The sequence below is a fragment of the Salmo trutta genome, chromosome 6 (assembly GCF_901001165.1).
Source record: "Salmo trutta chromosome 6, fSalTru1.1, whole genome shotgun sequence".
In the NCBI taxonomy this organism is placed as follows: Eukaryota; Metazoa; Chordata; class Actinopteri; order Salmoniformes; family Salmonidae; genus Salmo; species Salmo trutta.
In genome coordinates, this window is record NC_042962.1 from 19,741,492 (window position 1) to 19,767,989 (window position 26,498).

A 26,498-nucleotide genomic window follows, 5' to 3' on the forward strand; every position below is an offset into this window, starting at 1 on the left:
ATGTGCATCTGTTGTCTAGCTAAGAAACCAACCCAGGGGCCTGCACTGCTGCACTGTGAGTTGATGAAGTCTTTCTGTGACAGGGTGGAAATAGTTTGTCCAGCCAAAGACTTGTCAGTCCTGGGAGGCAGCGCACTAAATACCTTGGGAATGGAGCTCAGATTTATAGCTCTGTAACCATTGCACAGCACTACAGCCCCCAAGGGAGGGACCATATAGCCTAAGCAATAAAGTGGATTCATTAATAGGTCTAAATGTTCTCACTCTCAGGCATCATTTCCAGTGGTGATGAAGAGGTAGGCAACCTTTACTCATATCTGACCATCAGTTTGGGAGACCAACTGGCTATTACTCATCACAACCGAGTATGATCCAACACCTCCATCTTAGATGTTTTATTTTGTGGAAAGCAAGCCGTAATGGTATATTCTCTCTGCCACAAATCCCTTTCCACAACATTAAGAATATTGTTCTTTTTTCACTGATTTCTTCAAGGATTTATGAAACTTGCACACCAAGTGGCCAAGCTTGTTCCAGGAGTAGGACAGAGCTAGGTGTGAGGGAAAGTTGTGCTGGCTGCCAAGGAGTTGCAGTCGACTGGAACATGCCAAAGACCATTTGAAAGTGACTAATTTGTTTTTTCTAAAGATCTGTTGGAGGTGAAATATGTGTCCCCTAATCTAGGCTACTGACAGCTGTCATGCTGAGGTTTCTATACATTTAATGGGACAATTTTGGATATTGTTGGCAGGGTTATTTGAAAACTATTGTACTGTATTTCATGAGCAAAAACAATAGTTCTCACAGAGTCCACTTCAAAGAGCTCTCACAATGGAAAACTATACAAAACAATAAATCTTATGGACATCCCGTTGTCTGAAAGACCTCAACTGTAATTTTGCAGGATCAAATGTAATTCTAACATTCTGAAGTTGGGTGAAAGAGAGAACTTTGAAAGAACAACCTATTTTTTACAAGTGACCTAGTTTAACAAACCAACATGTACCTCTAGTTTGAATTATATACATAGAACATCTATGTAGAAGGCGTATACCAAGTCACAAAAAAATTACCGATGTGACTAGGGAAACAAATGTGTTCCATTTCCTCAAAATGGTATTCCATTGTTCTATGTATCGAAATGGCTCAGGAGAGGAAGGCCTCTCATTTCATTTCCTGTTCTCATGTATAAATAATCCTCCTCAGAATGATTTTCGCTTGCTTCCCATGACCGTATTAATAAATATAGCATGGCACAGACAGTGTAAAACCGTACCTGGGACAATTCTGTGAAATATTGGAATACTTGGGAGTTTGGAAAAATTAGAACTTATCATTTACACTAAGTGTACAAAACATTAGGAACACCTGCTCTTTCCATGACAGACTGACCAGGTGAAAGCTATAATCCCTTATTGATGTCACCTGTTAAATCCACTTCAATCAGTGTAGATGAAGGTGAGACGACGGTTAAAGAAGGATTTTGTAGCCTTAAGACATGGATTATGTATGTGTGTCGTTCAGACGGTGAATGGGCAAGACAAAATATTTAAGTGCCTTTGAACAGGGTATTGTAGTAGTAGTTGCCAGGCGCACCGGTTTGTGTCAAGAACTGCAACGCTGCTGGGTTTTTCACGCTTAACAGTTTTCTGTGTGTATCAAAAATGGTCCACCACCCAAAAGACATCCAGCCAACTTGACACAACCGTGGGAAGCATTGGAGACAACATGGGCCAGCATCCCTGTGAAACACTTTTGACACCGACACCTTGTAGAATCCATGCCCCAATGAATTGAGACTGTTCCTAGGGCAAAAGGGGGTGCAACTCAATATTAGGAAGGTGTTCCTAATGTTTTGTGCACTGTGTATAGTCTTTTAGGCAACTTGTTCTAAAACGTATTAATGTACATGTCTTCACTGCAGTATTTTTTTATTTCTTTTAGATCATCTTATTAAAGCCCAATTGATGGTTGAAATACAGTGCCGTCAGAAAGTATTCACACCCTTGACTTCTTCCACATTTTAGTTTAAAATGTATTAAATGTATATGTTGTATCACTGGCCTACAGCCAATACTCCATAATGTCAAAGTGGAATCATGTTTTTATACATTTTTACAAATTAATTACAAATTAAAATCTAAAATGTTTTGAGTCAATAAATATCAACCCCTTTGTTATGGCAAGCCTAAATAAGTTCAGGAGTAAAAATGTGCTTAACAAATCACATAAGTTGCATGGACTCACACTGTGTGCAATAATAGTGTTTAACATGATTTTTTTTATGACTAACTCATATATGTACCCCACACATACAATTATCTGTAAGGTCCCTCAGTCAAGCAGTGACTTTCAAACACAAAGACCAGGGAGGTTTTCAAATGCATTGCAAAGAAGGGCACCTATTGGTGGATGGGTAAAAATAAAAGAAACAGACATTGATTATCCCTTTGAGCATGGTAAAGTTATTAATTACACTTTGGATGGTGTATCAATACACCCAGTCACTACAAAGACACAGGCATCCTTCTTAATCTTAGTTGCCGGAGAGGAAGGAAACCGCTCAGGGATTTCATCATGAGGCCATTGGTGACTTTAAAACAGTTACCTAGTTTATTGGCTGTGATAGGAGAAAGGATGGCTCAACATAATTGTAATTACTCCACAATACTAAATGACAGTGAAAAGATAGAAGCCTGTACAGAATAAAAATTATTCCAAAACATGCATCCTGTTTGCAATAAAGCAATACAGTAAAACTGCAAAAACAAATGCTAAGAAATGTACTTTATGTCCTGAATAGAAAGGGTTAAGTTTGGGGCAAATCCAACACATATCACTGAATACCACTTTCCATATTTTCAAGCATGGTGGTGGCTGCATCATGTTATGGGTATGCTTGTCATCGGCAAGGACTACAGAGGTTTTTAGGATAAAAAGAAACAGAATAGAGTTAAGCACAGGCAAAATCCTATAGGACAGCATGGTTCAGTTTGCTTTCCAACAGAGACTGGGAGACAAATTCACCTTTCAGCAGGACAATAACCTAAAACACAAGGCCAAATGTACACTGGACTTGCTTACCAAGATGATATTGAATGTTCCTGAGTGGCCTAGTTACCGTTTTTACTTAAATCGGCATGAAAATCTATGACAAGACTTGAAAATGGCTGTCTAGCAATGATCAACAAACAACTTGATAGAGCTTGAAGAATTTTTTTAATAATAATGTGAAAATATTGTACAATCCAGGTGTGCAACTCTCTTAAAAACGTATCCAGAAAGACTAATCGCTGCCAAAGAAGTTTCTAACATGTATTGACTCATATGTGAGTACTTATGTAAATTAGATATTTCTGTCTATCATTTTCAATACATTTCCTAAGATTTCTCAAAACATATTTTCACTTTGTCATTATGGGGTATTGTCTGTAGATGGGTGAGAAAAAAACTATATTTAATCTATTTTGAATTCAGGCTGTAACACAACAAAATGTGGAATAAATGAATACTTTCTGAAGGCACTGTAGCTCATGGTAAAGGATGATGATGCAATGCACAGACTTGATTATTCAACATGACAATATCTGTCCTTACTCAAACTTTTTAAAATAATGTGTATACCTAGCAACTAGGCTGTCTGACAGAAAGACCTGAATGAATGAATGAATGAATGACGCAAATGAATGAAATGTAACCAACACTGAAAAGTTGAGCAAACTTTGATATTTTACACTAGCTGCTCTACTTGTGAAAGCATCTGGATTTAAACTTGTTAAGAGCTTGTTCCGGAGTGTTTGAAGTGCACCATTTTCGTGATGCCACAGATCTCTTATCTAATCTGCTTTGCATCTCCACCTGTAAAACGCCAGCAACCATTGTTCAGAGCTTCTCGCTATGCATTGGCTCTATCCAGATTCCCGAAAAGTCAGCAGTAGGGCTAGGGGCTGTCCAAGTATTCACAGACGGGATCATGGCCTCCTCAGCACGGAATTGCACACCTTTTATGTTGTGTGTTATTTATTGTGCATTACTTTTTGGTAATATATTTTGCAACGCTGATTTAGAAGAAGATGAACATGCCAAGCATACGTATACGGTGGATATGTTCAACGATGCTGTCCCCACAGCTCCTCACTTTGTCATGTTCTTCGCCCCATGGTAAGCAAATGTTTTTTCAAGTTTTAACCTGAATGAATGGATTAGCCAACGTTAGCAGCTAGCAGTTTGTAAAGTTATCGACAATGTTCAGATAACATTTACATTACATTTAAGTCATTTAGCAGACGCTCTTATCCAGAGCGACTTACAAATTGGATAACGTTACCATATGTCCTCAACAATTTAGCTAGCTGTCTCATTTTCAAATTGTCATGATGGGCAAGCTCCTAACTTTGATTGCTGCTACTAGTAAACGTTACCTAGCTAATTTGCAGATAAGTAGCGTAGTTTTTTTGCCGGCTAGCTGGTTACCGATCGAACTATTTATCTATCTAGTCAGCCAACTTGTTTTTAGTTACACATATGATATGGCGGCTGTATATAACATGTTAATCCGTCCTTGCATTTGATGCAAGATCAATGTAATCTGGCTAATGCGTTGGCTATTACTCGAGCATTAGCTAACATTAGGTAGCATGCTACTATGGCTGCTAAATTTTGGGATAGTTATTTAAACTAGCGAACTTTTTGAAGTCACGTTTCAACTACAACTGTCACGTACTTTACCATTTTAGTTGACAAAGTCGCTACATGCACAGCGCAGTGTTTTTTTTTTTTTTCAAGGTGTTAATTTTGCTGCTTAAATGTTTCTACTGTACTGCAGCTTTCTAGCTAACAGTACAGTGGAGGAATGGATCATTTCAGGATTCGCTCCCGCTGTGACCGTTTACGTGGCAGGCACTGACTGACGTAACCTCGTACACATGCACGCACTAAAGCTGTGCCTAAAAATGTCAGTTTTTAAAAAAAAAAACTAATGAATAATCTACTTGCTGTAGTTAGGCCTAAATGGGATATAAAATATGTTGGTGTCTTTGCTGACATAAAGGCTTATAGAAAAACATGTAGTGCGTCATCATGGAAGTAAAAAATCTGTTTTATATTCTCATATCTCCTCAAAAGTATTTCTGGTCTCCTCCCAATGGTTCCTTGATACCCATGTGAAGTGTCACAGCTCCCCATATACAGTTACAAGCATAGCCGTGGGAAGTAGGGGCGCTGCACAGGGCCTTTACTAGTCGTGTATTAGCACACTGATATAGCCATCTGTAGTGCTGGCCAAAAAAACAACAATTCTCTGCTGCATTGTCTTTTCAGGTGTGGTCACTGCCAGAGGCTACAAGGGCCATGGAACGAGATGGCGGACAAATACAACAGCATGGAGTCGCCGCCCGCCTACGTTGTAAAGGTTGACTGCACTCAGGACGTCAAGTTCTGCTCCAACGTCCATGGCATCAGGGGGTACCCCACGTAAGTACTGGGGCGTATTCATTAGAGCAGGCGTTTTTCTTGCACAGGCACCCCCCATCATATGTTAGTGTAGCAAATGGGATGTGTGAAACTTAATCCTCAGCCTGAAGTGTCCCGCTTGCGTCGCCTCATAAGATAGCTTTTGAGGTGTCGCAATCAGCTAAGATGCTTGAGGGATGACGGACACGTGTGTTTGTGAGGCAGAGGTCTCGTGTTCGCGCCAGGTATGTGCTGAATTGGAGAGAAAGTGGTACTCGCTAAGTAAGCAGTGTGACAACCTTTACATTAGCAAAAATACATAATCACGTCTTGTCATCGGGTGAATGATAATGACAAGTAGAACTAATCAATATTTGACAATGAATAGATTTGGTGGACAGTTTCATTATTTTGATCTCCCCACAGTTCATTGGAAAAGGAAGTGTAAACTCTTAAGTCTATTAGCTAGAAAGGTATCTTGGTGGTGTAGAGCAGTGGTTCCAAAATGTTTTATAGTCCCGTACACCTTCCAACATTCAACCTCCAGCTGCGTACCCCCTCTAGCACCAGGGTCAGCAGCACTCTCAAATGTTGTTTTTTGCCATCATTGTAAGCCTGCCACACACACACTATACGATACATTTATTAAACTTAAGAATGAGTGAGTTTTTGTCACACACATCCTGGCTCGTCGGAAGTGACAAAGAGCTCTTATAGGACCAGGGCACAAATAATAATAATCAATAATTTTGCTCTTTATTTAGCCATCTTACATATAAAACCTTATTTGTTCATCAAAAACTGTGAATAATTCACCACAGGTTAATGAGAAGGGTGTGCTTGAAAGGATGCACATAACTCTGCAGTGTTGGGTTGTATTGGAGAGAATCTGTCTTAAATCATTTTCCACACACAGTCTGTGCCTGTATTTAGTTTTCATGCTAGTGAGGGCTGAGAATCCACTATTACATAGGTACGTGGTTGCAAAGGGCATCAGTGTCTTAACAGCTTGATTTGCCAAGGCAGGATACTCTGAGCACAGCCCTATCCAGAAATCTGAAAGTGGCTTCTGATTAAATTCAATTTTCCCAGAACCGCTTGTTGCAATTTTGATGAGGTTCTCTTGTTCAGATATCGGTAAGTGGACTGGAGGCAGGGCATGAAAGGGATAACGAATCCAGTTGTTTGTTTCGAGAAAGTAATTGCGCACCCAGCTCACTCAGGTGCTTTGCTATAGCACATTTGACATTGTCCATAAGTTTGAGTTCATTTACACATACAATGATGGAAAGACCTGTGTGTTGTCCTTGTTAATGCAGACAGAGAAGAGCTCCAATTTCTTAATCATAAGCTCAATTTTGTCCCGCACATTGAATATAGTTGCGGAGAGTCCCTGTAATCCTAGATTCAGATCATTCAGGTGAGAAAAAACATCACCCAGATAGGCCAGTCGTGTGAGAAACTCGTCATTATGCAAGCGGTCAGACAAGTGAAAATGATGGTCAGTAAAGAGAACTTTAAGCTCGTCTCTCAATAAAAAAAATAAAAAAGTGTCAATACTTTGCCCCTTGATAACCAGCGCACTTCTGTATGTTGTAAAAGCGTTACATGGTCGCTGCCCATATCATTGCATAATACATAAATACACGAGAGTTCAGGGGCCTTGCTTTAACAAAGTTAACCTCTCTTGGGTAGGGGGCAGTATTTTGAAGTTTGGATGACAAATGTGCCCAAAGTAAACTGCCTGTTACTCAGGCCCAGAAGCTAGGATATTCATATACGTGGTAGTATTGGATAGAAAACACTCTGAAGTTTCTAAAACTGTTCAAATAATGTCTGTGAGTATAATAGAACTGATAATGGCAGGCGAAAACCCGAGGAAATTCATCCAGGAAGTGGGATTATTTTTATGTGAGTTTTCCATTGAATGCCTATTGACTATGTTATGGGTTAGGGCCCAGATTGCAGTTCCTATGGCTTCCACTAGATGTCAACAGTCTTTAGACATGCTTTCAGGCTTGTATTTTGAAAAACAACGAATAAAAATACCTTTTGGTCAGAGGAAGTATGCAGAGCTGCTTTGCGCGTGTGACCGATAGCGTGCCGTTCGTTGTTTTTCCTTTCTATTGAAAACGCTTTTGTCCGGTTGAAATATTATTGACTATTTAGACAGACAACCTGAGGATTAATTTTAAACATCGTTTGACATGTTTCGACAAACTTTACTGGTACTATTAGGATGTATTCGTCTGCATGTTTTGACCGCCCTGGAGCCAGTGGATTGCTAAACAAAATGCGTTTTTGGGACATAAAGAGGGACTTCATCAAACAAAATGAACATTTATTGTGTAACATGGAGTCTTGTGAGTGCAACCATATGAAGATCATCAAAGGTAAGTGATTAATTTTATCGCTATTTCTGACTTTTGTGACTGTGTTTGTATGCTTTTGTAAGCGGGGCGCTGTCCTCAGATGGTATGCTTTTGCCGTAAAGCCTTTTTGAAATCTGACACAGCGGCTGGATTAACAAGAAGTTCATCTTTAAGCCGATGTATAACACAAGTATATTTTATGAATGTTTATTATGAGTATTTCTGTATTTTGAATTTGGCGGTCTGCAATTTCACCGGATGTTGGCCAGGTGGGATAGCGTCCCACCTGCCCACAAGAAGTTAACCATTTTCACTGTAGTGTCCAAAACATCTTTCAAGCTGTAAGGCATTCCCTTGGCAGCAAGAGCCTCTCGGTGGATGCTGCAGTGTACTGTTTGCATGCACATTACCACTTCACTATGTCTCCCTGTCATGGCTTTTGCGCCATCGGTACAGATGCAAACACATCTTGACCACCAAAGTCCATTTGATGTCACAAAGCTGTCCAGTACTTGAAAAATATCCTCTACTGTTGTCATTGTTTGCAGAAGAGGATGTCTTCCTTAATTGACCCCCCATAAACGTAACGGACATATGCCAGGCCCGCCAGTTGTGCCAGCCCCACCACGTCTGTTGACTCATCCAGCTGTAACGCATAGAATTCACTGGCTTGTATGCGAAGCAGTAATTGTTTCAAAACATCTCCTGCCATGTCACTGATGCGTCGTGAAACAGTGTTGTTGGATGAAGCCGTTGTCTGTTTTTTTGGCCTTTACCCCAGCATTGTCCCAGCCATATCCGCGGCAGCAGGAAGAATTAAGTCCTCCACAATAGTATGGGGCTTGCCTGTCCTAGCCACTCGGTAACATTGTGCAATAGAACAGTTTCTTCTTGGACATATAACACACTGTGGCTGAGGAAAGGCACTACTCCCAATATAAGTGAACCCAAATCAATGTAGTTCTCATCATATTTGCACCTCTTCGATGGTCCAACGTCCCTGGCTGTTGTTCGACGCTTTCCCGGGTAAGGGCAGTAGCTCTTCGGCTGCATCAGATTCACAACTGTCAGTGTCCATGCTAGCTGGGCTAACAACAAATGTAGAATTGCTGATGCTAGCATTGGATGTGTTCATGGAAGCAGAACAACTTGTGTCGTCAACAGGTGCAGGTGTAGTACTGCTGGTAGTAGCAGTACTATCAGTAGAGCTGGTATGTGTCTCTATGGACGCGGGCCTTACTTTTTTTAACCATTTATCAATTTTCGTGCAAACGGAATGAGCAGCAGCTACGTTTGGCTACATACGGACCCTTGGTGGCATTCCCGCGAGAGAGTAACAGTTAATGTAATTGGATGTTAATTATTTGACATTGTGTTGTTATTTTTCTGAACACTAGATGGTTTAATTTTATTTTTGGTAGTGAAACGAGACTACTCAAGTGAAAAAAACATCACCCAAATGCATAGCCCTGTTGGAAAATTTAAATGGACTGTTTGAAAATGTGAATCACATTTTTATTTGGCGTACCCCTGACTGCATTGCGCGTACCCCAGTTTGGGAATAGTCGGTGAAGAGAATTTTGCTGTTGTAAAGCAAATTTTCTACAATTCTACAAACGTTTGCATTGAGTTGAGAGAACATTTAGCAGTTTTGAAGCAGATTTCCAGCTATTCTACACTTTAGCAAGGAGCTAAATGACAATTTTGCAGTTTTAAAGCACATTTTCTCCAATTCTATGCATTTTGCCAATGCTAATGCTGTGTACCTCTGCTCAAACATTGTAACAAAATCAATAGACACGTGCCCTCAATTCCCGTATTAACAAAAACAATTGCCCATTCTCAATTCACCCTGACTGTCTAGTTTTTATTTGTATTTTTCAAAGATGGTATTATTGAAAAAATATATATATAGTTCAATATCTTTTCTGCATGCTTTCTATCTGGTATTGTTCGTTTCAGTTGGCACAAACTCTTTTTCTATTCTGAAAATTACCACATAGATGTCACAACTAATAATTTTAGCCAAAACGCGTCGTAAAAAAAACAACCGTTGTTTCTATTGAACATGCCATCCAAATAAAGGCATTTTAATTAATTATATGAAGAGTGCCTTGGTCCTCCTTTCTTTTTGATGACCAATTCACCCCGTTTACCAAAGAGCACCTTCTGTCTACCAACATTTACTATTGTGTACCTTAGTAGCGCTTCCTTTCCTCCTCTTTCTAATAATTTTCTATACAGAAAAAAACATGTAATTAGCTTGATTTTGGCAATGAAGTCATTTATCTACTTCCCCAGAGTTTGATGAACAGTTAGCATGCTAACTGTTCCTGTAGACTTCCAGTCATTATGCTAACGCTAGTTAGCGTTGGCTTGTGAAACTACCTCTAACTTCCTCCATACTGGACCCAGAGACATACAAATGGTATCCACAATGGACCCCGGTTTGAAAACCTCTGCATTAGAGCATACCGTAGCAAAACATTTTAAAACATTGTGCAATAGAACAGTTTCGTCTTGGATTTCTTAATGGATAAGTTGAGAGTACCTCACCATTTTGAGGCACTTCTTTATTTTTCTACCGGTATAAACCACAAAGAGCAGTGAGCTTCAATGTAGATTGATTACTTATTGACAGATAGCAGTGATCATTGACATGCATTTAGACCCTAACATGCTTTTAAATTACTCTGTTGGGGGGAAAAAAACTGTCACAAAGAAAAGTATTAACATTTTATTAGCCATGAACATGACATAAATGAGTTGCAATGCATGTAATGACAAAGCAATTTACCAATTTGGTGTATTTTGAGTATGTCGATCCAGCAGAGCAGTATGGCCAAGCCCTAGTCATTGAGTTGTATGATCTCATTGATCCCTGTCTTGTTTGCAGGTTGATGCTGTTCAAGCCCGAGCAGGAGGCGATGAAGTACCAAGGCCCCAGGGACCTGCAGTCTCTGGAGACCTGGATGCTCAACACTGTGCAGGAGGAGCCTGTGGTAAGGAGAGAGGTCACCCAAGTGCAGAGACACAGAGGGGAGGGGTGCTTTAGACTTGAGAGCATCTAAATAAAACATACAGTACGTGATCCTGTATGGCTCAGTTGGTTGTATTGTAGGTTCGATTCCCGGAGCCACCCATATGTAAAATATATGCACGCATGACTAGGCCGCTTTGGATAAAAGCATCTGCTAAATGGCATATTCTTTTATTATATATTGAAATGGAAACCTTTTTGAGACTAATGTTATGTGATGGTAGTCTTTATTTGATGTGTGGCATGATGTTCTGCAGGAGCCAGAGACTGAGCTGGAGCCTCCCAAAGCCCCAGAGCCAAAGCAGGGCCTCTATGACCTCACCGCCAGCAACTTCAAGGCCCACATCTCTAAAGGTAACTTGGGGGAGGACTGGGATCGATCAGTACCACACACGTGGCAACGGTCTCTTTATAGCCTGGTCCCAGAACTGTTTCTGCTGTCTTGCCGACTTGCAATTGTCATGCGCCATAGGAGTTGGCAAGACAGCACACATAGACCTGGGACCAGGCTTGTCTCTTTAGACCTGAATACAACCCAACGTTTTATGCAAGTTGCATATGTTAAGTTTCTACAAAGTTTAACATAATTTAGGGTCTGTCATTTCCTTGAAACCATGATGCAATCCACGCTACATTTATCTCCGGTTGCTGGACAAGCACAACAAAAGTAAATGGTCATGATAATTGTCCCCATGAAATTGCAGCTCTTAAAGGGATACTTTGGGGATTTTGACAATGAGGCCCTTTATCTATACTGAAAATATAAACACAATGTCCAACAGTTTAAAAAAATTGAAATACTCCTCAGTTTCATTAGTTGTCCGGGTGGCTGGTTTCAGTTGATCCCACAGGTGAAGAAGCCAGATGTTGAGGTCCTGGGCTGGCGTTGTTACTCGTGGTCTGTGGTTGTGACACCGGTTAGTTGTACTGCCAAATTGGAAGCGGCTTATGGTAGAGAAATTAACATTCAATTCTCAGGCAACAGCTCTGGTGGACATTGCTGCAGCCAGCATGCCAATTGCATGCTCCCTCAACTTGAGACATCTGTGGCATTGTGTTGTGTGACAAAACTGCACATTTTAGAGTCATCTTTTATTGTCCCCAGCACAAGGTGCATCTGTGTAATGATCATGCTGTTTATTCAGCTTCTTGATATGCCACGTCAGGTGGATCGATTATCTTGGCAAAGACGAAATGCTCACTAACAGGGATGTAAACAAATTTGTGCCCAACTTTTGAGAGTTCAGTATTCTTCCCCCAGTGTCAGACTTCCCCATTTTGGATCCATCTGTGTCCAGTATGAAGGAAGTTGGAGGTAGTTTCACGAGCCAGTGCTAACTAGCATTAGCACAATGACTTGAAGTCTATGGGTGTCTGCTTGCATGCTAGCAGATACCCATAGATTTCCGGTCATTGCGCTAACGCTAGTTAGCAATTACTTCCTTCAAACCACACGCAGAGACATAAAATAGTATCCATGAGTTCATCTGACTCTGGGGAAGTAGATAAAGGGCCTCATTGCCAAAATCCCCAAAGTATCCCTTTAATTCTGGTTTTTAGTCTTATGTTTAGTTTGAGAAGAAAATAAATGATTCCTGTTTTGGAGAAAAGACAGGATATGACAAGGTCATTTGTAAGAGGAATGTTTATGGGTCTCACCTTTAAATCTTGGCAAGATGAACTGTGACAATTGTGTTATCGGTAGCATTTAACCTCTGTGAGCTCAGTTTATTTTAGTCTCCAGGGCAGCATTGCAGAGGCCATTTTTATAGTTGATGTAATTTCTCATGTTATTCCATCAACTCATAACCCATCCTTAAGCTAAGACGCTCATACCCTCTAACTTAAGGTAATATGTACCTCTGTAAAATGCTTTATAATTACAGTTTGTTCAGATTGCAGCTATTCTTAGTGTACATTTATGTATATATTATGTTTTCCAGTATTAAGTATAATCTCCTTTTCTCCTTTTTTTTCTCCTCTCCACAGGGTCCCACTTTGTCAAGTTCTTTGCCCCCTGGTGTGGTCACTGCAAGGCCATGGCCCCCACCTGGGAGCAGCTGGCCATCAGCTTCGAGCACTCAGACAACATCAAGATCGGCAAGGTTGGTGACAAGTTCCAACCCTGCCTGAGCAACAGCAGTGTACCGGAGTCACTTATCTATGTAACAAGACCAGGACACGGATCTTCTGACGAGTCATTTTGTTTGTACAATGAGATAATACAACCCACTGAACAAATGTTATTTATGGCTGTGGCCTGTTTGTATTGAATTGCATGTTGATATTTCCAAGTTAAAAGCACAACTAGCTATCTTTGCCAGCTACAGGAGTTACATGTAAAGTATGACAAACTAGGTATGAGCTGGATATGCTGAATGAATTCTGATTAAACTGGTGTGTTGTGTGATTGGCCAGGTGGACTGTACCCAGCACTACGAGGTGTGCTCTGAGAACGCTGTGCGTGGCTACCCCACCCTGCTCTTCTTCAAGGACGGCGAGAAGGTACGTAGTTTGGTTGGCTAGCACACTGAAGAAGACCTTGTGTCATTGTGTTCTGTAACACATGTAAGCTTTTAAGGAGCTATGGCTTCACCATTAAAACGTGAGTCAGTTTGTTAACCCTTTCCATTGCTGCTGTTTGTCTGTCCAGGCGGACCAGTACAGAGGCAAGCGGGACCTGGAATCTCTGAAGGACTTTGTAGACAACCAGGTTAAGGCTGCTACTAAGGAGGATGACGAGCACCCACATGCTAACGAGATCCCAGTACCCAGCGCCGAACCTGCCAAAGAGGAGGTGTGTGTGTGTGTGTGTGTGTGTGTGTGTGTGTGTGTTTTGACTGTTTCTCTCAGGTACCGTGAGGCCAAGCACATGTGCCTTCCAGAATTTAAATACTCCACATGCTATTTTAAAACTTTTAGCACTGGTCACTGTTACGCCGAGATCTCATTTTGGGGGTGGGTACCCTGTTGCGTGTGTGGGCAGCAAGTTTCTTCTCCAGATACTTAATGAGTGAACAAGCTCTTGGGCAGATGTTTTAGCAGTGAGATTACCATCTAGCCCGGTCAGGACTACGCTGTAGATTACAGTCTACACCAGGCATAGGCCTCTGCTGCACAACGGTCAACTAGACCTAGCAATTATGGGCAGGCTAGCTATTTCCTTCCGCCCATGCCAAGGCATCTCGGATAGAGCGTTCAGTGTGAACAGTGACATCAACCTTGAACAAAGACATGGGACGAGTCGTTTAAGGAGAGATCCAAAGCTAATTCCAGTACAACACGAGCTCGATTAGTCACGGATGTTCGGTGTAGGAACTTAGGCTACTGGTCTTGTGGACATACAGTGCCTTCAGAAAGTATTCATACCCCTTCACTTATTCCACATTTAGTTGTTACAGCCTAAATTAAAAATGGATTCAATATATATTTTTTCTCTAACCCATCCACACACAATACCAAAGTGAAAACATGTTTTTAGAATTTGTTTGCACAAAGAAATAAAGCATTTAGATAAGTATTCACACCCCTGAGTCAATACATGTTAGAGTCACCTTTGGCAGCGATCTGTAAGTCTCTAAGAGCTTTGCAAACCTGGATTGTACAATATAAAAATTGTTCAAGTTCTGACAAGTTGGTTGCTGATTATTGCTAGACAGCCATTTTCAAGTCTTTCCATAGAGTTTCAAGAGAATTTACAGTACCGGTCAAAAGTTTGGACGTACCTACTCATTCCAGGGTTTGTCTTTATTTTGACTATTTTCTACATTGTAGAATAATAATGAAGATGTCAAAACTATGAAATAACACATATGGAATCATGTAGTAACCAAAAAAGTGTTAAACAAATCAAAATAGTAAAATAGCTCTTACACAGCCTGGAGGTGTGATTTTGGTCATTGTCCTGTTGAAAAACAAATTATAGTCCCACTAAGCGCAAACCAGATGGGATGGCGTATCGCTGCAGCATGCTGTGGTAGCCATGCTGGTTAAGTGTGCCTTGAATTCTAAATAAATCACAGACGGTGTCACCAGCAAAGCAACCCCACACCATCACACCACCTTCTCCATGCTTCATGGTGGGAACCACACATGCGGAGATCATCTGTTCACATACTCTGCGTCTCACAAATACACGGCGGTTGGAACCAAAAATCTCAAATTTGGACTCATCAGACCAAAGGACAGATTTCCACCGGTCTATTGTCCATTGCTCATGTTTCTATGCCCAAGCAAGTCTCTTCTTATTATTGGTGTCCTTTAGTAGTAGTTTCTTTGCAGCAATTTGACCATGAAGGCCTGATTCACACAGTCTCCTCTGAATAGTTGATGTGTCTGTTACTTGAACTCTGTGAAGCATTTATTTGCGCTGCAATTTCTGAGGCTGATAACTCCAATTAACTTATCCTCTGCAGCAGAAGTAACTCTGGGTCTTCCTTTCTTGTGGCGGTCCTCATGAGAGCCAGTTTCATCATAGCACTTGATGCTTTTTGCGACTGCACTTGAAGAAACTTTCAAAGTTCTTGAAATGTTCCGTATTGACTGACCTTCATGTCTTAAAGTAATGATGGACTGTCATTTCTCTTTGCTTATTTGATCTGTTCTTGCCATAATATGGACTTGATCTTTTACCAAATAGGGCTATCGTCTGTACACCACCCCTACCTTGTCACAACACAACTGATTGGCTCAAACGCATTAAGAAGGAAAGAAATTCCACAAATGAACTTTTAACAAGGCACACCTGTTAATTGAAATGCATTCCAGGTGACTACCTCATGAAGCTGGTTGAGAGAATGTCAAGAGTGTGCAAAGCTGTCATCAATGCAAAGGGTGGCTACTTTGAAGAATCTCAAATATAGAATACTTGTTTGGTTACTACATGATTCCATATGTGTTATTTCATAGTTTTGTGTCTTCACTATTATTCTACAATGTAGAAAATAGTCACAAAGAAAATCCCTGGCATGAGTAGGTGTGTCCAAACTTTTGACTGGTTCTCTAAGTCAAAACTGTAACTAGGCCACTCAAGAACATTCAATGTCGTCTTGGTAAGCAAGTCCAGTGTATATTTGGCCTTGTGTTTTAGGTTATTGTCCTACTGAAAGATTAATTTGTCTCCCAGTGTCTGTTGGAAAGCAAACCTGCATCAGTTTTCTTCAAGATCTTGCCTGTGCTTAGGTCTCTTCTGTTTTCTTTTTATACTAAAATACTCCCTAGTTCTTTTCGATGACAAGCATACCCATAACATGATGCAGCCACCACCATGCTTGAAAATATGAAGTGGTACTCAGGGATTTTTGTTGTTGGATTTGCCCCTAAACAAAATGCTTTGTATTAATTTATTTGTCACATTTTTTGCAGTATTACTTTAGTGCCTCATTGCAAACAGAAATATTTGTAATTTGCACAGGCTTCCTTCTTTTCACTCTGTCATTTAGGTTAGTATTGGGTAGTAACTACAATGCTTTTTATCCATCCTCAGTTTTCTCCTACCACAGCCATTAAACTCTAACTGTTTAAACTCTGTAAATGGTAAAGTCACCATTGACCTCATGGTGAAATCCCCGAGTGGTTTCCTTCCTCTCCGGCACATGAGTTAGTAAGGACGTCTGTATATTTGTAGTGACTGGGTGTATTGATACACTATGCAGTGTAATGAATAACTTCACCATGTTCAAAGGGATATTTAATGTCAGCTTTTTTATTTTTTTTATTTGCCAATCTACCGACAGGTGCCCTGATTTGCGAAGCATTGGAAAACCTCCCTGGTCTTTGTGGTTGAATCTGTTTGAAATTCACTGCTCTACTGAGGGACCTTACAGATAATTGTGTTTGACGGGTACAGAGATGAGTTAGTCATTAAAACATTATATTAAACACTATTATTGCACACAGAGTGAGTCCATGTGACTTGTTAAGCAACTTTTTAATCCTGAACTTATTTAAACTTGCTATAACAAAGGGGTTGAATACTTATTGACCCAAGACATTTCAGCTTTTCATTTTTTATTAATTTGTAAACACATCATTCCACTTTGACATTATGGGATATTGTGTGTAGGCCAGTGACACAAAATCTCCATTTTAAATTCAGGCTGTAACGCAACAAAATGTGGAAAAAGTCAAGGAGTGTGAATACTTTCTGAAGGGACTGTATTAACCAATACATGACCAGGAATGATCCCGTCTGATATCATCTCTGTTTGTTCCTGCAGTCTGGCGTTATTACACTCACAGAGAGCAACTTTGACGAGACAGTGGCCAAGGGGCTGACGTTCATCAAGTTCTACGCTCCATGGTAAGCGCTCTTATATACAGTAGTAACGCTCTTTTTAACTATCTATTTATCTCCCCCCGTATGACCTTGGACATTTCTTTTGAGTCAGTGGCACTTCTAAGAAGTTGAGGAGGCTAGTGCATTTTCCCCTCAGGTAATGGAGCGGCACCCTCGCAGTCTAAAGTTCCATCTCAGTACTCTACTACTATCTGCCCTGATCTAGGCTAGGGGGAAAAAATATCATGGATGCCAGTTTTGTCACAGCAGTGCACATGACTAAAAATACACTAGATGAAAGTGCCACTCGACTATTGAGATGCAGAGAAAGAAAACCTCTGTGGTCCACTGACTGGATAACCTGCGTAATTATAACTGACTTGTCCCCCCCCAACTCCAGGTGTGGCCACTGTAAGAATCTGGCCCCTGCATGGGAGGACCTGTCCAAGAAGGAGTTCCCTGGCCTGACTGCCATTAAGATTGGCAAAGTGGACTGCACAGTGGAGAGGACGATCTGCAACAGGTTTTCAGTAGGTGTTCTACACTGAGTGTACAAAACATTAGGAACACCTTCCTAATATTGAGTTGCACCCTCTTTTGCGCTCAGAACAGACTCAATTCATTGGGACATGGACTCTACAAGGTGTCGAAAGTGTTCCACAGGGATGCTGGCTCATGTTGACTCCAATGCTTTCCACAGTTGTGTCAAGTTGGCTGGATGTCCTTTGGGTGGTGGACCATTCTTGATACACATGGGAAACTGTTGAGCGTGGAAAAACACAGCAGCGTTGCAGTTCTTGACACAAACCGGTGCGCCTGGCAACTACTACTACAATACCCCGTCCAAAGGCACTTACATTTTTTGTCTTGCCCAATCACTTTATAAATGGTACACATACAATTCATGTCTCGAGGCTTAAAAATCCTTCATTAACCTGTCGTCTCCCCTTTTTGTACACTGATTTGAAGTGGATTTAACAGGTGACGTCAATAAGGGATCATAACTTTCACCCGGTCATAACCTTCACCTTTCATGGAAATGTTTTGTACACTCAGTAGCTAAGATATTGCTCAGAAAGAGCACTACTCTAGTGTACTGTACACTGCGGTATAATTAGCAAGACCTTGATTGTATAACTTGACATTCCGTTCATAAACACACACAAGCAGGTGAGACCCAGCGCCATAGGAAGTATAAACGGTGGGTTATGTGGTTTAGCAGGGGTTGTGTACTATGGTTCAAAAAGCCATAAAACTGCACAGCCACCTCATCACGGGATTGGATAATCAGTGGTGCTCCGCTAACAGGAATGGTGGATCTCAAGACTCCCTCATGGCCCTGAAGACAGTCCATGTTATAACCATCGCAACTTTTATTAATGGGACGCTCTCTGGAATTTTCCAACTCACCCTCTCAAGGCCATGGACCAGTAGTCTCTTCAGCTGCAGCCTATCTGGCTCTTAAAGCTCACTGTTAGAATTGATTAAATTAGTGTTATGTTATGACTAGCACTGCTAAACAATCTAGACGATTCGTATAGTAAGAGAAACCATTATTTACTTCGGTGTTGGCCGATCTGAAGGAAAGGTGGACGTGATATGGTGAAGGCATTGCAGGGCTAGGTGAAGTAAAGACCATATTGTTTATACCTATCCATTCCCTTCAAATCAGCAAACACTGAAGAGGTCGGGGCTAGCTAGGGGTTGTTACCGTGCTGACTTTGTCTCCTTTCTCTTCTACAGGTACGTGGGTACCCCACCCTGCTCTTGTTCAGAGCTGGTGCTCAAGGCGAGGAGCATCACGGAGGGCGGGACTTGGAGAGCCTGCACAGTTTTCTAATGAAGCAGGCCCGAGACGAGCTGTAGCATTGTCCAATCAACATCCACCATTACTTCTCTCCTCCCCCAACACAGAATATCTGGCCAATGGGAGGAGTCCTCTCTCCCACAACAGCCAGCTCTTATCTCTCTACATCTCCCATCGTTTTCCTTTCAGAAAGGAGTAGCATCAACGCACTGCTTTTTAACCCCCTCTGTAATGTCTCATGAGCGAGGCCAGTCTGATTCTATAATAATCCAATAGTTTGTGTGAAATGTGAATATATTTTGTTTGGGCTGCCCAGTCCCACTGTTCCTCTGGAGAGCATTGGCTGGCTCTGCAAACCACTTTGCCAGCGGTACTTAAATCGGTCAAACCTTAAAATGCATACTGCTATAGTCATCCCAACACTTGACAACTCAAGCAGAGTCGTCTTAAATAGTGCCTGCATCAAAAAACGTTGGATTAAGCTGACTGAGTTTGTCTGAAATTTTATAGATATAAAAAGTGTTAATGTTCATTTGGTGATTAAGAAAATTGTGTTGACGAACAATCATGAGCCGTTGATGTAATGTTACTGTAGCACAGGGGTCAAAGCCGCGTGACCTCTAGTGACGTTGATGGTACTTTTTATCCATGCCAGTGACGGCCTAACTAACTTAACTCTCAGGGACCCCCAGTTGGAGATCTTGGTCTATGCCATACTGCGATCTCTTATCGGCTATATTTTTCTGACAAATTCCCCCAACTACTTTTTGGCTATGACAGGAAAGGCTGCATGAAACTGTTTCATGTCAAACTGCCCTTTGAGTGAGTGGTCTTCTGTGACATTGCAATTGTACTACAAAAAGTCTGAATGTAAAAGTATTTTTTGGTTTTCCATGTTAGTGCTGTAAGAGGTTCAGTCCCACGGTCCAATGTCAGGCGCCTTGGGACTGTTTTGGCATTCTCACTGTTTTATGAACAATGATTGTGATCGTCTGTTTGGCGCACTCAAGTCATGCCTTATGCATGGAATGTGCTAGTTTGTCATGAAAGGAAAACCATATGTCATTAATCCATGTTTGAAACATCCCTCACAAATGGTTTGAGGGATTGTGTCCAACATGGACGACTTAAAAAAATGGAACATTCAGAACGTTGCATAGAACAAACGTCTGCTGTAAATGTAATAGATTTTCCAAAGCGGATGAATATTCTGTTCCATTGACTAAGCCCCATATCAGGCCCCAGGGTGTCACTCAAACACCCAGTGAAGCACAACAACAGTGATAAGGTCATTTTACTTTGGGGTTGCTGTTCAGTTTACCTCAGTTACTTGGGAGGTCAAAAAAACAAATACCCAAAAGATATTATCCACCCATATAATGATCACTCATGACTTGTTTAGTCCATAAATTACAATGACAAAGTTGATTTTCTTTTCTTTCCATATAGAAGATATTATATCAACCCATAATGTTAGTGGATCAGATTTTTGTGTGTGTTCTATTCAGGGGCGGTTGAAAATGTAAGTGGTCTGAGAATGTGTGTTCGCATGGAGTTGCTGTGTGAGGCAGTTTACATTCAATGCTCAATTAAGGGAAACAAATGCATTCAGAGTCTAACCACTTATTGTCAGTAAAATCTTTATGGATAGTACATGGTCTAGGCAGACTCCAGTGAAGGAAAGCAGTATTTTGTTTTTGTGAGTGGGTTGTACACTGCCCATGAATTTTGTAAAAAAAAAAAAAAAAGGCAAGCTGTAACATGAGATTTTGTAATAAAATGTCTTTTTCCAAAAATAGTATTTTTCATTTGTTTTTTTTTCTCTGTAATATGGCATGTGATTAAGTGGTGCAATAAATAAGCTGAAAATGTACACGTATTTACACACAAAAGTAAGTCTAAACATGACCACAAGAAATGTAAACAGCAGCTTACTGGAGGTATATTTTGTGATTTCTGATTGGTTAGGCACAAAGGAACGTTGCCTTTGAAATTTCAATCACGCTGTAATGCTGAACTTCCGCAATACGGATTGAATAGAGCTCCGATCCGTAAATTAATCAACAGTAGCAATTACTCTGAAATGAACAAAATCAGAACGTCAAACACAAGCTAATTTCAGAAAGCTGGTCCAAAACATTTGATCAGCTGGTTTGACCAACAAATAGCTTTTCCCACAATTTTTTTTCTCCAGGTTTTTGGGGATATGTTAACTCAGTGAGTGGAATAACATGGAAATGACAGTTTGCGGGATGTCATCATCTTTAGAGCAGTCCATCAGTGAAGCCACAACCTGCTACCTGTTGAACCAGCTTGGTGAACACCCAGCATGAGCCTGGCAAATATTGACCCAATGAAGATATTTTGAGGAGTTCACAACTAAAATAGTATGTGGTTGTTTCCGTTCGGCCCATATTATATTTTTGGAAGCCAGGGGAATATGGCGGAAGAACAATTCATAAAGAGGAGTAGGAAATATCTGGGTCTTTTTACATTAACTAATGTATCGTGGCATACATTTCATGAATATTTCAGCAGATTGTTCATGTTAAAATCAGGCTTTGGTTAGTCAGACAATATATATACACATCTCTATTAAAAATTGTGTAGTTAGGCTAATGCTTTTCCCCTGCGGTCCAATAAAAGGATTTCGACATGTTTTGTGTCATTTGACTACATCTGACGTCATGTAACAGTTTGGCTGTCAGCATTGAGATAACATTGAGTCAATTCCCCGACGCCGTCGAGTTGTTTCGCTGTAATGGGCCATTAGCCGTCTCAGAACTTGAACACCACTTAGTTTTGACAGGAGGAGAGGGGGGAAGCAGCACGTTGGTCTGGTCCATTATCAGTTCCTCCCTCGCCCTGAGTATGGGAGAGGAGAGGGTAGTACACAACACACACTCACAAACAGGCAGACCCATGATGTGTGCACACAGTCTCCGCTGCAGCCCATGGGCGGGTGACCATGATGACGCAGCAGTTTGGCGGTCGTCAGTGGCAGCCACAGGCCCTCACCACCATGTTCTTGTACTTCTTCAGGATGACGTTGGAGTTGTCGTCAAAGTAGAGCACGGAGATGGCGTGCAGCTTGGTGGGGGCGCAGCAGGGCTTGGGCACGTTCTCCGGGTTCATGAGGTGGACCTAGGAGACAACAACAAGAGGTCAGAGGTCACTTATTCCTCTTCAAGCACAGCTTGAAGGATCCGTGTCACTTTCCTAACGTGAGGTGCGCACTTGAAACATTTGTTTTACAAATCAAATATAAATTTACATCAATGGGAGATTTGCATGAAAATCCAGGTTCCATGAAAATTAGGATTCATGAAATTAGGATATAGCTCTTTATTAGCTCAAATTCTTTGAGTGCTCACCAGTGTCTGCACAATGGCATGGTTGGTGGCATTCATATGGGCGTTGAGGGGGAACGAGCACTCTCCGTCACAGTAGTTGGCTGCGTAGCCCTCAGGTGCAATGATCCAATCCTGATACAATCACAAGAGGGATACATTTAATATGGCTAATCTCTGGTCTACAATGTGTTCTGAAGACTCTGGAAACGGAATCCTGTGGCAAAAAGGTACTGTGTCTTTTAATGGGTACAATATACAGTTCAGTAACCCAGTTCAGCCGCAGCATTGTCAGAGGGCATTTATACTCGCATAAGGTTTAAAGCACTTTGGACTGTAGCGTCCTACTTCACAACCATCAGTCTCAACTGGGTCTCCTAGGACAGATCAGTGCAGAAATGTACAAGTGCCTGTGGAATCACTCAGGCAGCAGGCTGGTTGCTACAGTCTCTCTCTATGTGTGTGTGTGTGTGTGTATAGGCCTATGTACTGTATGTGTGTGTGTGTGTTGGCACCTTCCCTCTAGATGTCAGTGCTGTCTTAACAGGGGGTTGATTGTTTTGCAGGACGTAGGTGGCTGCATGTTTTCCCCTCCATTAACTGTTCGCAGCCCCTGTTACCCAACACACCCAGTGACCTGACAGAGTTCACAGGCCACTTAAGCTCTTACCAAATGCCTATAAATGCTTCTTTAAAAGGTTATTAAATCGGTACAAAAGCCTGCTTGTTGGTTTGCTTTCACCTACCAAATGTCTTCATTAGGGTTGCAACAATCTGGTAAATTTCCCCAAATTCCCAGGTTTTCCCAGAAATCATGATAGGAGGATTCCGGATTTCCTGTTTATTCCCTCCTGATGATTCCTTGTTTCCAGATTTTCTGGAAAAACCATGGAATTTTGGGAAGTTACCATATTTTTGCAACTCTAGTCTTCAATGACCTTCTCTTTGACCTGTGATGTTTGACTCATGTCTGTATCGTATTGAACTCTCTTTACTCTGAACAAATGGGACATTATGGGTACTGTAGTCCACCAGTGTGTCACTGCAATTACTGGGGGGGGGGTTATTTGATCCTTACCTGCCAGCCCAGCTCCCGGAAACTGACGTAGAGCTCATGTCTCCTACAGGCTGTCTTCTGGTCACTGCTGTTGTATTCTAAATGGGAAGAAAGAACTAGAAGAAGTCAGGGTTGAATCATATGCCTCCGCTGTCATTTATCATATTGGGTAGTATGACACGTATATGGGTGTTACACCAGTTCACAGTGACATGGGTTCATTTGTGTACTGGATTATTTTATGTGCCTCACATTCACTAGAAGATAAATTCATTTGAAAGCTTGCCAAATTGAATTGGTCGGCTTTTGGGCGCATTGGGTCGGACTGCCGATGACAAACATGTTTATAACTGCCCTCCTCTCTCCGCAGTTTGTTTTAATTATCTCCCTCTCGTCCCACCCAGCCGCAGAGTCACAAGGTTAGCGACTCAGCGGGTGTCAACCACAGGTATGGTGTTTCAGAGGGGAAGGTCATTGCTGGCACTGGCCGGCGTTCTGAAGTCAAAACGGGTGACTCAGACTTTCCACTGACGACGTTGAGAGTCCACCTGCTGATTTTTTGTTGTTGCGTTCGTCCCCCTCTCCTATTAAACAGAGAGAGTGTGAGGAGAGCTATGATATCAGCACAGAGTGGCATTACTTCCTGCTGTAGGAGCTCCCTTAAAGCCAACAGTGGGCAAACCATGCCAGGCTATATGCCATACAGTCTGGAGCCCAGGTGGGCATCAGGGGTGGCAGAGAGGACCATCTCTTTGTTTGTGTGTGTGTGTGTGTCAAAGTAATGGGGGACAGGGACGAGTCTCTCACAGACCCCCTCCTGCCCTGTCTGTTCCGCCCTGGAGACCAGGACCCAGTCATTAAACCCGTTTATTTAGTTAGCTGGGTGTGCAGTGGTGAGTTGAACTAACTCATTGCCCTTACTGTACTGTGTTATGACCAGGTGGCTCCACTCTCCGATTTATCGATGCAAGCGAGCAATCTACACAGTGCAGGCTCCTACCAGGCCACCAAAACGAACCCTTTTATTTGTTTTGTTTTCAGCCGACCCACTCAGCCGTCGTTATTAGAGAGCCATAATTTGGATTCATAACTGTAATGACATGATGTAATTACTAATTAGATTGAATTCACATAAACATAACAAGCCCAGACAAGTGTGCCTGCTCCCAATGACGACCCAAGGCGAGCAAAGAGAAAGAGAGAGAGCGTTGCTCTGAAACACGGCAATTATAAATACCCGCCGCTCGCTTCCCATTGGAACAGGAAACACTTCAACATAAGTGCAGCAGTCACCTGACTGGGGGGTTAACTCACGCCGAGGTTGGTCATAAGGTCAGGGTTGAGAGGTCATCCTGGCTGTTACCGTCGGAGACACTCAGGTGTTTCCCATGTTCTTTCCTGTGTGTGTGTGTGTGTGTGTGTGTGTGTGTGTGTGTGTGTGTGTGTGTGTGTGTGTGTGTGTGTGTGTGTGTGTGTGTGTGTGTGTGTGTGTGTGTGTGTGTGTGTGTGTGTGTGTGTGTGTGTGTGTGTGTGTGTGTGTGTGTGTGTGTGTTCGCTGGGTGTCTGCTGATGGTTTGTGTAGCTATGGGGGCGATAGAGGAGGGGTGTAGCTACAGTATCTATCCTAACGCAGTGCAGGGCGGCCATAGCCTCTGGGTCAGCCTGCCTGCCTAGCCCGTCAGCCCCCGGGCCAGTCTGGGTTCCCCGCCACCTCGGCTGTGCCTCTGCAAGGTAAATATTTACAGAGATAAATCTGTCTCTCACTGAGGTCCTGGAGCCGGTTTCGAGAGGGTACTTAACCCCTGTCCCCTGGGGCTAGTGTTCCTCTCACATGGCATGGTGTGACCTACCTACCTGCCTCCACACACACAGGCCCCGATGGCCCTGTTTTATGGCCCAGACATTCAGCTCCCAGCCAAATCACAGGGTGGGGACCGTGTCACTGAAACCCCCCCCCCCCCCTGCCCTGGGCAGCTGCTTTAACAAGCACCCTGGTACAGTTTGACATGTTGCAGGACAATGTCTGAAAGGGCTAAGGGGACCAGAGGACTTGGGTGACCAGGTGGAAAAGTTCTTCTGAAGGTTGAATACACACACTAAAGTAAATAAATACACCATGCTCTGAACATACGTTCTGTAAGTGTATACGTGCATGCAGGCACACACACAGATACACTAACAGACAGGAATACACATACACCTTGTTTCCTTGCACCTCTCTGTCTTTATAACCATCAGTATTTACAGTCAAGCTGATATTTACTGTTGACTTTCATTGAGTGAGTGTAAAGGCCAGAGTTTTGGTACCCATAAACCACCTCTCCCCTTCCTGCCTGTAAAATGTAAATCCACCACAGTTACCGCTGAGCATGGATCCCAAGGGGCTTTCATACGCTTCTAACCTGAAAAACCTGGCTTCCTTATTACCATAGACTACAATTCAAAAGGGCCTTAAAACAGTTGGGCTCAAGGTGCTGACAAGGGAAAAAAAAAATCGATAAATAACATTTATCCCTTGTCATTCCAAAAATATAGAAGTCAATGGAGCCAATTACAAAATTATCACTACACTGTTGCCGGGGGGGAGTGAGGCATGTACAACATTAAATGGGTTCCTTCCACCAAAAGCCTCAATCTCCGGAACTGAACACAGTAATTCCATGGTTTATTCCCGAAACTTTCTCAAGAAAAAAAAAAAACAGGCCATTTTCAAAACTGCCCCTTTTTACAGTAGCAATTACACAAGCTGTGCCTGTGGAGAGGCGGTGATAGAACGATGGGCTAATAGGCCGCGGTGTTCCCAAAAGAACAGGGTTTTCCTAAAGAGAGAGAGAGAGAGAGAGAGAGAACGGGCTAGCTTCTTCAAACTCCAATGAAGACTTAAAAGAGAATGTGACTGTTGTCTGTCTGTGTCCATGCCGGGTTTTTTCTCCCTCCCTCCCTCTTCCACTGAAGTTTATCTTTCTTCCTGTCTTTCATCAGGGAGGTTATTAAACCCTCTGCAGAGCTCGCCAATGTCTAATTACACCAACAGTAAACAAAGGGAGACTGGAGGAGGAGAGGCAGAGATGAAAACACACAGCTGGACAGCGCCGTGTTATTAGAATTCTTTAAGCAATACTGTTAACTTGGTCAGTCTTTTAG

The 26,498-nt window shown here is 42.0% G+C and overlaps 2 protein-coding genes across 2 annotated transcripts in view; one reads left to right on the forward strand and one right to left on the reverse strand.

Annotated features, from left to right (window-relative positions):
* The first annotated feature begins 3,681 nt into the window (after positions 1 to 3,681).
* Positions 3,682 to 20,743, forward strand: txndc5 (thioredoxin domain containing 5). Its single transcript, XM_029755630.1, has 10 exons — positions 3,682 to 4,161; positions 5,320 to 5,472; positions 10,720 to 10,825; positions 11,121 to 11,217; positions 12,853 to 12,968; positions 13,282 to 13,368; positions 13,517 to 13,660; positions 17,082 to 17,164; positions 17,541 to 17,670; positions 18,884 to 20,743. The coding sequence occupies exons 1-10, from the start codon at positions 3,974 to 3,976 to the stop codon at positions 19,004 to 19,006; spliced, it is 1,227 nt and encodes a 408-aa protein (XP_029611490.1). The 5' UTR covers positions 3,682 to 3,973; the 3' UTR covers positions 19,007 to 20,743.
* Positions 20,574 to 26,498, reverse strand: part of bmp6 (bone morphogenetic protein 6) — a 35,614-nt gene continuing 29,689 nt past the window's right edge. Inside the window, exons 5-7 of the mRNA XM_029755629.1 lie at positions 23,376 to 23,452; positions 22,322 to 22,432; positions 20,574 to 22,091 (exon numbers count right to left, since the gene is read on the reverse strand). Coding sequence (XP_029611489.1) covers positions 21,942 to 22,091; positions 22,322 to 22,432; positions 23,376 to 23,452 — 338 coding nt within the window. The 3' untranslated portion in view covers positions 20,574 to 21,941. The remainder of the gene's footprint in view (positions 22,092 to 22,321; positions 22,433 to 23,375; positions 23,453 to 26,498) is intronic.